This window comes from Jaculus jaculus, chromosome 15 (genome assembly GCF_020740685.1).
Source record: "Jaculus jaculus isolate mJacJac1 chromosome 15, mJacJac1.mat.Y.cur, whole genome shotgun sequence".
NCBI classification, from domain to species: Eukaryota; Metazoa; Chordata; class Mammalia; order Rodentia; family Dipodidae; genus Jaculus; species Jaculus jaculus.
Genome location: NC_059116.1, coordinates 36490603 through 36505757, shown reverse-complemented (window position 1 = coordinate 36505757; position 15155 = coordinate 36490603). Strand labels below are relative to the sequence as shown.

The following is a 15155-nucleotide window of genomic DNA, read 5'->3' as shown; positions in this document are numbered from 1 at the left end:
AACATTGCAGAGGAAGTGAGGGATTAAACACAACTGCTAACTCTCACTGCCAGCCTGACAGCCTCCTCCAGGGAGATGGCGATAGACACTGAGGGACCTTCAAATCCATCAAAGCAGAAAATCAGAGGCTGTTGAGAGCTCAACACTAAATCTGACTTATAACACACCTGCCAAGTCTCAGGGAACATCACAGAACAGGAAGCAGAAAGATGGTAAGAGCCACAGGGTGGGAAGGAGTATCCTGAGTCATTGTTACCCCACCACACACACAGAGACTGACTGGTGCATTCGTGACCCCACAGAGAATACTAACAACCTCAGAAAAGTGGCACTGTTCTGAGCCCATCATCATTTTGACATGGAGGACGAGGGGGGCAAAAGGAATGAGGAAACAAAACAGAGAACGGACTATCTAGAAAGAGGAGGGTCTTCAGTGGAAGCAAGGCAGGGAACAGGGGACATAAGAGGATAAAGGGGGGTTGGAGAACTGGTTTAGCGGTTAAGCGCTTGCCTGAGAAGCCTAAGGACCCCGGTTCGAGGCTCGATTCCCCAAGACCCACGTTAGCCAGATGCACAAGGTGGCGCACTCGTCTGGAGTTCATTTGCAGTGGCTGGAGGCCCTGGCGAATTCATTCTCTCCCTCTCTCTGACTCTTTCTTTCTCTGTTGCTAACAAACAACAACAACAACAATAATAATAAAAGAGGACAATGGGCTAGAAACACAATTCAATTATAGCATATATGCTTAAGTTCTCAATTTAGAAATTCTCTCAAATTCTCAAATCTCAAGAGCATTTCTGCATTTATTTTAATCTTGTCTTCCTATATTTTGTAGATTTAAGTTTGGAGGCAAGTTCTTACTGTGTAGTCCAAACTAGCCTGGGACTTGTGGCAATCCTCCTGTCTCAGTTTTCCCAGTGCTTCCTATTTGATTTTCTTGTTTTCTTTGCTTGTCCCATGGTCAAGGTACAGTGTCAGTGTATACTTAGGTTCATGTGGATTTCACTTGTAGCCCAGGTTTACCTTGAACTTGGGGAGATCCTCCTACCTCAGCATTCCTTAGTGGTGCCATTAAAGATGTGTGCCATCATGGTCTGTTCTACTTTGTTAAACGGGATTTATTTTTTTTTAAGCTCTTTGAGGGAGGTTTCGCTGAACTGGAAGTCACTATGTAGTTTCAGGGTGGCCTCAAACTCACAGTGATCCTCCTACCTCTTTATGTCCCAGTGCTTGGATTAACGGTGTACAATGTACGCCACTGCGCCCGGCTAAACGAGAATTTTAAAAGCGATTTTTGAAATAATTGAATTGCACTGCTATGTCATTCAATTCTCGGGACAGGAAAATAAACTGTATTGCGTTGGCCGGGAATCGAACCCGGGTCAACTGCTTGGAAGGCAGCTATGCTAACCACTATACCACCAACGCCTTAGGAAAAACTGCCCTGTCTAATCCTTTTAAATGAATATTCTGACGTTTTTGTTGGGGCGATACCAAGAGGCACAGAGGTGTCCGTTTTCAAATTCTTTGGCGGCGAGTCTCCCCCCAGCTCCGGGACAGGTTGGTACGGGCCAGACTTTATCCAATCAGAAGCCGCCGGTTGGGCAGCTCAACTTCCGGGTCAAAGGCGCCTGAGCCGGCGGGTCCCCCGTGTCCGCCGCCGTAGCTGTCCCCCGCGCCCCGCACTTCCGGGGCCGCAGTCCGGGGCATGGAGCCTCGAGCGTGAGGCGCCGCCGGCCCCGGGGACGCCCTGCCCAGCCTGGCCGCCGCCCCGCGCCCCGGTGAGCAGCGCCCGCCCCCGCCGTCCGCCCCTGACCCCGTCCGCGACCCCGCGTCCGGGTCCCAGCCCGGCCCTGCCCAGCGGCCGCGCCCCGGAGCGTCTGCCGCAGCCCCGCATGGCGCCGGGAGCCGGGGCTGCGCGTGCGCCCACGGACCCCGCAGTTCTCCCCCGCCGGATGGCAGCCAGGTGTTGACCCCCCAGTGCTGACCCCCCAGGCTCACCCCCAATTTTGATCCCCAGTATAGATTCCCCAGGCTCACCCCCAATATTGATCCCCAATATCGATCTCCTTCTGCTTCCCATTATTGATCTCTGCCTGATCCTACTGTTGATCGTCTGGCCTAATCCCCCAATAGTGGCCCCTAATATTGATCTCCCGCCTCGTTCCCAGTATTGATCCTGCAGTATTGACGCCCCCATCCCTAATGTTGATCTTCCCAGCCTTATTCTCCATCCTTATCCCTTCAGTATTAATACTGATCCCTCTCCCCCGATGTGGATCCCCTAGACCTGCCTGACTCCCTCAACTTGCATCCCACAAGACTATACTCGGCCTGGGTCTTCTGAACTGCCGCTCCCCCTCGCATCTTTATTTCCTCCCAAAGTCTCCCACTTCATCCTCATCCTCTGCCTCGGCTTCCTGTGTTGTCCCCCCTTCCTGCCTTGTCCCCCCACTCCAAGCCTCCCCACCTTTGTTAGGGTCCCAAGCCTTAGATCCACCCTAGCCTCAGCCCAGTTTCTTATGCAGTGGTCCTCTCCTTCCAACCCCCCCATACCATCCCCCTTGAGAGGGAGGGGTGAAACAGTCCCTGCCTCAGTGGCAGACACTAACCTGCTTTCTAGGAGCTGGGACTAGTGCCCAGGAGGTGTGGCCCGCAGTCACCACATTTTGGCTGTGGCCTGGAGAGACTGGGCATCTAGGGACGCTTTGCTCACAAGTGTCTTGCGTATAGCACTGGCAGCCTTATGCTGGGAGGCTTAGCCAGTATCTAGCTCAGTTGACAGGGTTAGGCCCCCGTTGGCAGGACTCTGCTCCTTATGGCTAGTGCCTAGCCAGTCCCTCTGTCTAGCTGCTGCCTTAACGACACGTTTGTTCAATCAAGGTCTGTGCCCCTCGCTGCTGCCATGGACACCGCTTGGACTCTCTAGAAGGTCAGTGATCCTGAACACAGTGGGCTGGGGGATTCAGTCTTGTGCTCTGGAATGAAGAGGTTGAAAGGAAATGGCTTTGTGTGGCCTGGAGTCACTGACCCTGGGTGATGGCTGCCACGACTGCCTTTTCCTTCCACAAATTGTCTTCCTCCAACTGCTCCTGTTAAGAGCTCCCTGAGGGATCCCAGGGGAAGAAGGGGACAGGGGCCATCCAGTGGGTTTGAGGCATAGCTGGTCCCTCCCCCACTCTGACTCATGTAACTTAGTCGCCCATGGGTGTGGTAGAGACTGTCTCAGAAAGGGACTTCTGTTCAGATATCCCGTGGTGGGATTTTAAATAGGCTTGTTCAGCTGACAGCATTATCTGTCGTTTGTTTCCAGTATCATTGTAAATGTTTTATGTGTGAGGTCCTGTTTAGTAGCCCAGGTGTTGGTACTGTAGTTCCTTTGGGAGACTGAGGCACAGAGAAGTTCTATGGCTTCCCCAGGGTCACACAGCCCAGAAGTGGCCAAGCTGGGGTTGAACATGGGAGCTCACACATTTTGGCACTGGCCTGAAAACACAGGCCACAATCATGTCCTTTCTCCTATTATGACCCATAGTGTCCTTTTCTGTGTCCAGGTGCTACCTGGCTAGGTAGAGGCTGGGCAGTGACGGTCAGGGTCTCTGTGACTGTGGATCATCTTCAGGAGAGGACAATGCCTGTGACTTTAAGCTTAGCATTGTGGACACAGGGCCGGGTCATTCTCTGTAGGATGTCCTGGGTTCAGGAGCTCCCAGAATCATGATAGCCACGCATGTCCCAGGGTCCCTTGATGACAGAGCCATCTGCTTGGACCCTCCCTCTCAGGGGGAGGTTGGCATGAATACCCCTTTGGGTTGGTGTCCATGGGGTCGTTTGTAAGAGAAAGCAGGCTGGGGCACAAATCAGTGCAGAGAGCTTAAAGAGCATGCTCACGGCCCCAGGTTTGATTACTAGCACTGCAGGAATTAAAAATATAAAACAAACACAGGGCCGGGGAGCCAGCTCAGTGAGAAGAATGCAAGCATGAGGACCTGAGTTTGGATTTCTAGAACCATGTAGGAGCCAGGTGTGGCTGTGGCACCTGTGACCCCAGTGCTGGGGAGGTGGAGACAGGAGGATCCCTGAGGCCTGCTGGCCAGCCAGTTTAGCTGAATCAGTGAGCTCCAGGTTTAGTAAGACTTGGTCTCAAAAAAATAAGGTGGAAAGTGATTGAAGAAGACCCTGACGTCAACCCCTGGCTTCCATGTGCACATACATGTGCACCCTCATGCATTTGAACATATATGTACATGCAAAAAAAGTTACGAAAAGAAAGGCTCTGTGAAAGCTGTGGTTTTCCCATGGGTTTGTATAAGGACCTGGCTCCTCTAGCAGGATGGGTCCTGAAGCTCTGGCCCCATCAGGATGCAGTTGGCACCAGGCATGCCCAGGAGCCATGTCCCTGAGCCCTGATTCCATCTGGAGACCAGAAAGGGGCCGAGGCGAGAGCTGTGGGAGTTGCAGCCCCATCTCCGCCCTGTGCAGGCCCCACTGCCCGCCCGAGGTCCACTGTGCAGTTAATGCGGAAGGTTAAGAAACTACGCCTGGATAAGGAAAACCGAGGAAGTTGCAGAAGGTAAGGGTGGCCTTGGGGTCCCTGAAGGTTGGGGTGCATCTCAGATCCCCCAGTAGATCCCCAGGCCCAGTGGTGCTGCTCACTGTCTTTGACCCAGTGTTCTATAGTAATGGTGCTCCCAGGGGGGGGTCACTGTAGGTGTTGATCCCTGTCCCTGGCTTCCAGCTGCACATGGTACAGACTGAACACATGTCTGCTAGAGACCAACTTGCTGTGAGGTGGGAACCCCTGGCCTGCTGCCTATGGAATCCAACCAGGGTGCCTTCCTCCGTAGCCAGTCTCTAGTCCCTTATTAAGGGGACCTCAGAAGTGGCCCCTCAGGGATGCTATATTACACCTGGCACTGGATAAAAGGACCCTGTGAACATCCCCTTGCCCAGGGACCTGACCCAGCATCCATGTCTGATTGGTGTGAAGGGAGGGTCCCCTGTCTGTGGGTAACTGGGGGAACTAATGGCTGGGGGCTCACAGGGTTCTGGGTGGGCACAGGCTCCACTGAGGGTCCAGGTGGCCATGAGGGCAGTTCCAGTGGGAAGGTGGGGTGCTGTTTCCAGAACACTCCATTGTACCGTCCAGCGCCATGTATGGCAGTGTCTTGGCTCTTTCTATCCCTCCCACCCCACCATGGGTCCCTTGCAGTGGTTTCAGGCAGGCAGACACCCAGTGGGGTGGCTGGTCCCCACCCTGGAAGCAACAGCTGAGCTTGACATTGGCCACAGAAGTTCAGAACTGGCCGCTGGTGCCATCAGGTCATGAAGGCGAGTGCAGATTGGTGGGCAGCAGGTGTAAGTGGCCTGGGTTAAGTGGCCTGAAGTCTGTTCTCGTCCCCAGCTGTGTAAACTCCAGTGGGAAGGCTGGCACGGGCGGAGGCCCTGCCTGTCACCTGGTCACCTGCTCTTCTCCCCAGCCTCTCTCTGGGTCCAGCTTGGTCTCTGGCTTAGCAGAGAGGCCAACCACGCAGCCAGGCAGTAGCACCCGGCCTCAGCCCGGCCAGAGCTCACGCTGGAAGGTTCTAGACGCATCCGGAAGCTTGCTGGAGGTTCCTCCGATGTCTCAGTTCACGTCCCGCCTCCTGGACCGTGTTTCTGCGGCCTGGGCTCTCTGCGGGGAATCGAGGCAAGACCATTTCCTGTGGTTCTTGGCTGTGGAGTTACTGGGGGGCTTTCAAAGGGCTTGTGTGTGGCTCTTAGCCCTGGGTTCATTTTGGGAGTGTTCCAGGTCACCGTTTGTGTTGTACCATGAGCAAGGCTGGGACTGGGGCCCAGTCTGGGGGCACTTGAGCTGTAGATGGCTCTCCAGCTAGGTTTTCTGGGCTTTGTGCCAGCAGGATTTGGGACCACATCCTGGGCCCAGCCCCTGTGGGGCTCCCCACTACTCCCGGCCAAAATGTCTTAAGGACCCTTGGCAGGCCCCTCATCCTCTCAGGTTAGCTGTGTGATTTATGGGCCCTGTGCAGTTGACATGGCTGGCCCTTCTGGTGGAGGGTGGACACATCAGCTGGCTGTACCTTCCCAAGCCCTACCTGCTGACAACTGAGGAAAGGGATGTGTGTCCCCTTCCTTGGGGTGCTCATCCTGTAGTGCGTGTGCTCACAAGCTACCCACCAGGGGTCATCTTCCTGATGGCTCTGTGTTCTCTGTTGCCAGGGAGCCCTCTGGGAGTGTCCTTTGGTGGCGGCATTCTGGAGACTTCTTGTAACAAGGTGTCATGCAGAGTGTGGTGTAGGTGGCCTGTCACACAGTATCTTATTGGAGGTCAGAGCCAGGCACCTTCATAGAGGCCCTGTTTCTCATTCACTTGACTCTTGCCCCAGCCTCAGGTTCCCCATCTGTACACTGGGCTGTTGGGAGACAGGTAAGGTAACAGGTGCAGTTGACAGGGCCTGGTTTCTCAGAGGCATGTGGTGCCGGACTTCTCTCCAGCAGGCTAGGGTCCTTCCTCCTACAATGGTCACTGTGGGCACTTTTCTCTGGTTTTTATTGTTTTCTTTCCTTGTGTATGTATGAGTGTGAATGTGTGCTTGGGTGTGGAAGGGTATGTGTAGCCCATGTACCTGTGTGGGAAGGTCTGAAGTCAATGTAGGGTACAGGGTATCCTCATTTGCTGTCTTTTTAATTTTTGTAACATTTATTTATTTGAGAGGGAAAGAGGCAGCTAGAGAGGAATGGGCGTCAGGGCCTCTAGCCACCGCAGCAAACGAACTCCGGATGTATGCATCATCTTGTGCATCTGGTTTTATGTGGATACTGGGGAGTTGAACTGGGATCCTTAGGCTTTGCAGGCAAGTGCTTTAACCACTGAGGTATTTCTCCAGTTCCCTGTCTTATTTATTGAGAGAATCTCTCATTGGCCTGGAAATCACTGCTTCTGCTTGACTTGCTCGTCATTGAGCCTTAGGGACCCTCCTGTCTTCACTTCTCCAGGGATGAGTTACAGGCACTTGCCACCACATCTGGCACTTATCTGGGTGCTGAGACTCCAAACTCAGGCCCTTATGCTTTACTCACTGAGACATCACCATAGCCCTATTTTAAAAATTTTATTTTGATTGATTCATGTATTTGAGAGAGAGAATGGGTGTGCCAGGGCCTCCAGCCACTGCAAATGAACTCCAGACACATGTGCCACCTTGTACATCTTGTTTATGTGGGTCCTGGGGAATCAAACCTGGGTCCTTTGGCTTTGCAGACAAGTGCCTTAACCCTTAAGCCATCTCTCCAGCCCCAATAGGCCCATTAAACAAACACACACACACACACACACACACACACTCACACACACACATTTTATTTACTTATTAGAGAGAGGCAGATAGAGAGAATGGGTACTCTGGGGCATCCAGCCACTGCAAATGAACTCCAGATGCATTTGCCACCTTGTGCATCTGGCTTTATGTGGGTACTGGGGAATTGAATCCAGGTCATTAGGCTTTTCAGTCAATCACCTTAACCACTGAGCCATCTCCATTTCCCCTGTTTTTGGCTTTTGCTTTTTGGTTTTCATTTTTTGAGACAGGGTCTCACTGTAGCCCAGGCTGCCCTTAAACTTACAGTCTTCCTGCTTCAGCCTCCCAAGTGCTGGGGTCACAGGTGTGTGCTTGGTTGGCAAGGGCCAGAGGAACAGAGTTAAGGGACCCACCTGGCTGTGCCCTGAGCAGGAGCCTGTGCTGGGGCCAGGAATGGCCTGACTTGCTGCTGGGATCTCAGTGCCCTAGCTTGCTCCTCCTCTTCTACCACTGTGGTGCTTCTAGAACTGGGTCACTGCAGGCTAGGTGGCTGTTTAGATCTCCTTAAAGCAAATATTTGCCTGGCTGGCCAGGTCAGTCAAGCAGTGTGCCTAGTGCTGGCAGCCAGTGGGGGAGGGAGCAACTGGGTGTGAGGGACCACAAAGTGGCCTCCGGGAGGACCTGTGCACTTAGCCCTCCCCTGGGTGATGTTCCCTGTGGCTGTCCCCTACAGTGCTCGGAGCCCTGTGGTGAGGTTAGGATCCTCTGAGCACAGTGTATGGGCTTAAGGTTGGCTTTTCATCCGGAAGCCTTAGACCTTTTTTCCACGGCTGAGCAAGCCTCCCAGTAGTTTGGCAAGGGCTGCAGAGTGCTGGGGTCCCCTCAGGGACTGTGGACACCACTGTGAAGGAGGCTAACATAGCAGAGACAAGCGGTCAGCAAGTAACTATGGTGATCAATGCTTGGAGGGGAACAACCAGGAGGCATGTGAAAGATTATTGGAGGGACTAGCCTCAAGATGGATGGCTGCAGGAGGTTCTTGAGGACCTGTCACATTTTGGTTTGTTGTCACCCTGGGTGCTGTGCTGCTGATCATGCCCCCAGCCCTCACTGTGGAGTCTAGGCTGTCACTCTATCTCTGGCCACACCCCCAGCCCTCACTGTGGAGTCTAGGCTGTCACTCTACCTCTGACTACGCCCCCAGCCCTCACTGTGGGTTCTAGGCTGTCACTCTACCTCTGACCACGTCCCCAGCCCTCACTGTGGAGTCTAGGCTGTCACTCTACTGCTGGCCACACCTCCAGCCCTCACTGTGGGTTCTAGGCTGTCACTCTACCTCTGACCACGCCCCCAGCCCTCACTGTGGGTTCTAGTCTGTTACTCTACTATTGACCACACCCCGAGACCTGTGGATTCTAGGCTGTTATTGTACTACACTGATCACGCCCTGCCACCGCTGTGGGTTCTAGGCTGTCACTCTACTGCTGACCCAGTCCTAAATGCTGGGTTATATCCTCTGTATTGTGGGTACTAGGGAGGGTTTAAAATGAAGTGGGGGCATCCAGGCTTCTCTCAGAAGTGTCTTGGCCTTCAGAAGTGGTGACAGAAGTTCAGCACTTAAGGCGTATTTATGGAGACAGGCAGGCTGTTTGGCAGAGCTAGTCTGGAAGAGTCGGGTGGGAATAGCTCAGTACCTAAGTCACCCCTTCTCATGCACCCCTTCTGCCTCTTAGCTTATCGCACTCCCAGGGCCCTGAGAGGATGTCCAGTGGGGTCCCGCTGACTGAGCGGCCTGGGGCAGGTGACATGGATGACTCGGCCGCACGCTTCCGTGTGCAGAAGCACTCATGGGACGGGCTTCGCAGCATCATCCACGGTAGCCGCAAGTCCTCGGGCCTCATCGTCAGTAAGGCTCCCCATGACTTCCGCTTTGTGCAGAAGACGGACGAGGCTGGCCCCCACTCCCATCGCCTTTACTACCTAGGTGAGCTGTCCCCAAACCCGCTCCTTGGAAGGCTAGTGGGCCCTGTGTGGTGGAAGGTCACAGAGGCGACCTGCATGGAGTGTTTTCTCTCAGGGCTGAGACACCTGATCACCAGGGAAGGCCTGGTGTGGGTCCCCTCAAAGCTCATCTGGTCAGCTCAGGGCTGACCAGGTGGCTCTGAACCTTGAGATTGCTTCTGGCAGTCAGCTTGGTCACTTTGAGCCACCTGGTCCTTGCTGGTGGGGCTTGAGCAAACAGGACATAGATCTCCACAGGGCATATGCTACTCTGATGTGCACATGGTATGTGAAGGAGGACCCTGAGGCCAAGGAGAAGAAGTATCCATGTGTCACTCTGCCTGCCGTGGGCCGCATGTTCAACAGACCTGCTGTGGGTCCCCATGAGCTTGCTGCCTAGTGTTATGCCTTGGGTGGGTGAGGCCTCAAGGTCCCCACAGCCTGGGCAGCCAGGCCAGTATCTGGCCCCTGGCAAAGCCAGGAGCACTCCACAGTCAGTGGATTTTGCCCTGCTTGCCTCAGCGAGCTGGAAGAGAGCCTTCTCGAGGTGGGCCGGCTATTCTGTGGGAGCAGTGTGGCAGATGGCTGCTGAGCAGCGTCCTAGCCTCCATTCACTCCGTCCTTTGGGAGGCAGTGTCTTGGGAATAGGGTGGTGGTAACATCATTCTCCATGACAGTCTTTTGTCCAAGTGGCTTGCCGTGGCAGCTTCTGCCCCCAAGACTGTGAGCCCACGCCTGGCCCTCATAGCGCATGATGAGGGGACAAGTGTCATCCGCTGCTGATGATAGGGACCATCATGGATGTCAGGTGGCCATCCTTGTCCCGTAGTCCCTGCTCTTCTCCTTCAGCAGGTGATTTGGTAAAGCACTGAATTTAAAACAGAATGATTGAGAATGCAGTCCAGTGTGCATTTGCCCTGTGCCCATAAAGCTGCCACAGCAGCAGCAGTGGGGTGCCAGGCAGCCATCTCCCTGCGTGGCCTTCTGCAGACTGAGGCTTGTCCAGAAGAAAGCAGGCTTGGAGAACCTTTAGTTCTGTTCAACAGAGAGCAAGGCTGGAAGAACGAGGAGCATCCCAGCTGGGGCAGTGAGCCGAAGCCTAGGGCTTAGCCTGAGCTGTGTGCTTGCCACCTTTCTACAATGGCTCAGCCACAGACCCTGCTTGTCTGGCCTTGCATGCCACCATCCTAGGAGAGTGGTGTGACCCAATTTAAAGTGTCCAGTCTGGCGGCAGGATCCAAGGCTTCCTGCACCTGACAGAAAGCAAAAGTTGCCACTTGGCTGTTTGCCCTCCCCCCACCACTCTGGAGAAAACATCCTGCCTCTTCGAGTTTGTGGTGGCTGTGGTATCCTTGGCTTTTGGCCACATCTCTCCAGTCTCTGCCTCCATCTTATGAAGACGCATGGGGACAACTAGATCACATCCTAACTTGGAAACTTAACGTAGTCACCTGTAGAACCTGTCTTATAACCAGTGTACAGGGTGCTGATGTCCCTGTCAGAGGGTGCCGTTTTCGTAGCTTCCATAGGGCCATGGAAGGGGACAGATGCACTCTGAACTGTTCTAACCACGAAGAGCAAAACAGGATTCAGGCTTCCTTCAAGCACCTCTGCCAGGATTCCCGGCTATTACAGACCACCTGCCCCCAGCACTGCCTCCAGCCTCCAGCCAAGAGGACCAGCCCCTACAGACTGCCAGGAGGAATCTGATTAGTCACCACAGGTCAGCTGTTCCAATCAGCTGGGCTTGTGTGGTCTGAGTAGGTGGGTGGGGTCTTGCCATAACTGTGGTCTGCTGAAGGTCCTTATGGTGGACAGAGGCGGCCACCAGACGGGTGCATTTCAAACCTCAAAACATCTAGAGCAGTGGGTATGGATGTTACCAGCTGTCCCCAGCCCTTGCCTTGAACACCAGGTATTGTTAGCACTTGTGGACAGCAGCTCATCCAGGGACATGTTGCCCCTCCCCCATGTGATCACTCATTACTTAGCTGTGGGAGAGGGCACACCCATGACCCTGGGAGACCCTGCCTTGGACTTCCTGTATGGAAAGCCAGGCTCATCCAGCGGTGCTGTAAATGGCGCTATTATCCCCAGTGCAGGCCACCGCTGGGGAATAGCCTGCCCTGCATTTCTTCATCTTGTTACAGCTTGCTTTCCATCCACAATGTCACATTTGGTTTTTAAATTTTTTTTCCTTACTTCTGAGGTGGGGTCTCTGTAGCCCAGGCTGACTGGAATTCACTATGTAGTCTCAGGCTGGTCTTGGAAGGCAGCTATGCTCACCACTATACCATCAATGCTCAGGCTGGCCTTGAGCTCATAGCAGTCCTCCTACCTCAGCCTCCCAAGTGCTGGGATTAAAGGCATGCGCCTCCTTGTCCAGCCAGTATCACACTTCAGTGTGTAGGACCTAGTGGATTCTGGTAGTATAGTCAAAGAGTGGGGCAGCTGTCTATGTAGTTCTGTAACATTCTCCTCATCTCAATAAAGAACCATGTGTTCATTACCACACCCTACCCTCACCCATCACCATCGCACCTACCTCTTTCCCTGTACCCACCTGGTCGTCCTTTCTCCAACCCCCTCCCCATCATCTCCAGACCCTCATACTCTCATCCCCTTCCTCTCCATCCTTCCTCCAATCTCTCCCTGTCCAGCCTCCATCTTCCACCCTCCAAGCTGCTGGCAACCACTCACCTGTTCTCACTTTTCATGTCTGTGGAACCTTCCACATGTGCTTCCCACCTCTGCTTGACCCATGAGCCTAGAAAGAAAGGCTCGTGTGGCCTGGTGGGAAGGGTTGAGTCATGTCAGACTGCAGCAGTTCAAAGGATCAAAGGATTACAGGAGCCAGACACCCAGGCACACACCATCTTTCCCAGCTGCTTGGGAGGCAGAGGCAGGAAGGTCACTTGATGACAAGAGTGCAGGGCCAGCCTAGCCAACAACCACATCCTAGTTTTTAATTTAATTGTGTGTGAGAGGGGGTCAGATAGAGAATGGGCATATCAGGGCCTCCAGCCACTATAGATGAACTTCAGATGTGTGTGCTACCTGTGCATCTGGCTTACGTGGGTTCTGGGGGACTGAACCTGCGTCCTTTGGCTTTGCAGGCAAATACTTTAACTGCTAAGCCATCCCTTCAGCCCACACACCCTAGTTAAGAGTAAGCAGTAAAAGCCATGGGTCCTTAGTGACAAAGCTGGCTTCCCTGCACGTGGGGTCCTGTGCCTTCCACGCCTGTGTGCATCAGAAGTGAAGTTGGGTAGCTAATTAGCTTTGCAGTTTTCTTAAATCCACTTGAAAAGGAGTCCTTGTAAGGACTGCCTGAGTTTTCATGAAGTCCATCCTCTTAGCTGAGTGCGGCACATCCGCCACATATACGGAGGATGTACAGCCACTGGCCTTCAGGATGGGCCAGTTGGCCTGCCCGTCCTGCCCTGCCCTTTCTCTCCCCTGGTCTAAACCAGGCTTCTGTGCTTCTTCCCTGAGAAACTGAGGAGGAAGAGAGGAGCTGAGGCAGCAGACAAGGTAGCACACACCTGACATTTGAGCATGTCGGAGGCTGAGGCAGGAGGATTGCCATGAGTTGGAGGCCTGCCTGGACTAAAGATGGAGACCCTGTATCAAATAAAGCTGGAGCACAGCTCAGTGGTAGAGTATAGCCCTGTCATTCAGGAGGCCACGCGTTCAGTCCCCAGAGTTCCAGTGTGATGGGATTCATTCTAGGAAGTGTCATGTTCATAGGCCACTGCAAAACATCCCACATGCTGTTGGCAGTTCTGTCTAGAAGGAGCCTTGTCCTGGTCCCTGACCTGGTTGGCCAGATAGGGGAAACTGAGGCATATTGTAGCTAGCTGTCACACTGTTTCCGCCAGTAGTCAGTAGTACCACCAGTAGTACCCACAGGGATGCTGTCCATCAGACCTAAGGCATGCCCAACTGGGAGAACCACTTACTGTCAGCGTTCTGTGGCCAAGGCTTCCACTGTCTCAAAGGCAGCCAACCACAGATCCGGCTAATCAACCACAGCTCCTGCCGGCCACAAATCCAACCACCCACAGATCTAGCCAACCACAGACCCAGTTTACCACAGATGCAGCCAACCACAGATTCAATCAACCACAGGTCAAAATATTCAGAAAGCTAGGTATAGTTGTATACATATCTGCCATTTTAGCATTTAGGAAGCAGAGCCAATAGGATTGGATGTTCAGGGCCAGCCTGGGCTGTACAGGAGGCCTGTGTCAACAATAAGGCAGGAAGGGAGGGAGGGAGGGAAATGGGGAGGGACTGGAAGGCGACTCAGCACTTATGAGCACTTACCACACAAGTATGAGGACCTGTGTGTGATCTCTAGCATCCACGTAAAAGTCAGGAGTGAAAAGTCGGGCGTGGTGGCACACACCTTTAAAAACCAGCACTTGGGAGGCAGAAATAGGATTGCCATGAGTTTGAGGCTCCCCTGAGACTACATAGTGAATTCCAGGTCAGCCTGAGCTACAGAGAGACCCTACTTTGAAAAACAAAAAAAGGAGGAGTGACTGCACATCTGTAACACCAGCGCTTAGGGGGTCAGAGACAGGAGGATGGCTGGGGTTCACTGTCAGCCAGTCTCAGTCTCAAAATGGGGAGCTCCAGGAGCAAAGGACATTCTGTTTCAGGGAACTAGACAGGTGATAGTCTACGGGAACAAGAACTAAACTGGCACCCTTGGGATCTCTCCGTGGATGTTGTCACCCCAAGATCTGCACAGTTCCAACAGTGCACTCAGGACCTGTCATGGATGTCACCCCAAGATCTGCACAGTTCCAACGGTGCACTCAGGACCTCTCCATGGATATCACCCCAAGATTTGCATAATTCTCTGTACAATTCCAGTGGCACACTCAGGACCTACAGTGGATGTTGTCACCCCAATACCTGCACAGTTCTGAGGCCCAAAACATTTTGACATAGAGGACAGAGGAGGCTGGAAAGAATGAGACATCTCAACAGAAGGACTGCTTGAAAAGAGGAGGGGGCTCTGGTAATAGGGGCTGGATGTGCTGGCATACACTTTTAATCCCAGCACTTGTAGGGAGATTATTTTTGTGAATTTGAGGTCAGCCTAGGACTAGAGTGAATTCCAGGTCAGGCTGGTAGATTGAAAGCCTTCCTAAAAAAGAAAAAAAAAAAAAAAATTAGGGCTGGGGAAATTGCTCAGTGATTAATGAAACCTCTCTCTGTAATAAATAAATTAAAAAATATATATTAAAATAGGCTGGAGAGATGGCTTAGCAGTTAATGCACTTGCCTGTAAGGCTGAAGGATCCAGGTTTGATTTTCCTCAGGACCCATGTAAGCCAGGGGCACAAGGTAGTGTGTGTATCTCAAGTTTATTTGCAGTGGCTAGAGGCCCTGGTGCACCCACTTTTTCTCTGTAATAAATAAGTCAAAACTAAAAACAAAAACTGAAAAATAAAGATTCTTGCTTGCAAAGCCTGTCAGCCTGGGTTCTAATTCCCCAGTACCCATGTAAAGCCAGATGGGGCAAGAGGCACTGGAACATCCATACATTCACTCACTTTCTTTCTATCTGTTGCAAATAAATAAAAATTATTAGCCAGGTGTGGTAACTCATGCCTTATTCCTAGTACTTGCAAGGCAAAGGTAGGAGGATTGCCAAGAGTTCGAGGCCGTCCTGAGACTACATAGTGATTCTAGGTCCGCCTGAGCTAAAATGAGACCCTACCTTGAAAAACCAAAAAAATGAATTAAAAAAATGATAATAATTAGCCGGGTGTGGTGGCACATGCCTTTAATCCCAGCACTCCAGAGGCAGAGGTAGGAGGATTGCTGTGAGCTCAAGG

The 15155-nt window shown here is 52.8% G+C and overlaps 1 protein-coding gene and 1 non-coding gene across 5 annotated transcripts in view; one reads left to right on the top strand and one right to left on the bottom strand.

The window, feature by feature from the left end:
* Positions 1–1357: 1357 nt before the first annotated feature.
* On the bottom strand, positions 1358–1429 carry Trnag-ucc. Its single transcript has one exon. It is a non-coding gene; the product is annotated as a tRNA-Gly (tRNA).
* Positions 1430–1731: 302 nt separating this feature from the next.
* Dpp9 (dipeptidyl peptidase 9) overlaps positions 1732–15155 on the top strand; it is a 40652-nt gene continuing 27228 nt past the window's right edge. The window contains exons 1-5 of one of the 4 annotated variants that reach the window (XM_045134919.1): positions 1732–1782; positions 2885–2933; positions 4484–4574; positions 5406–5690; positions 9033–9283. In XM_045134919.1, the coding sequence (XP_044990854.1) occupies positions 4519–4574; positions 5406–5690; positions 9033–9283 (592 nt within the window). In that variant the 5' untranslated portion in view covers positions 1732–1782; positions 2885–2933; positions 4484–4518. Of the gene's footprint in view, positions 1783–2735; positions 2934–4483; positions 4575–5405; positions 5691–9032; positions 9284–15155 lie in introns of those variants that run through there. The other 3 variants (XM_045134921.1, XR_006633666.1, XM_045134920.1) reach the window with 3 other exon arrangements.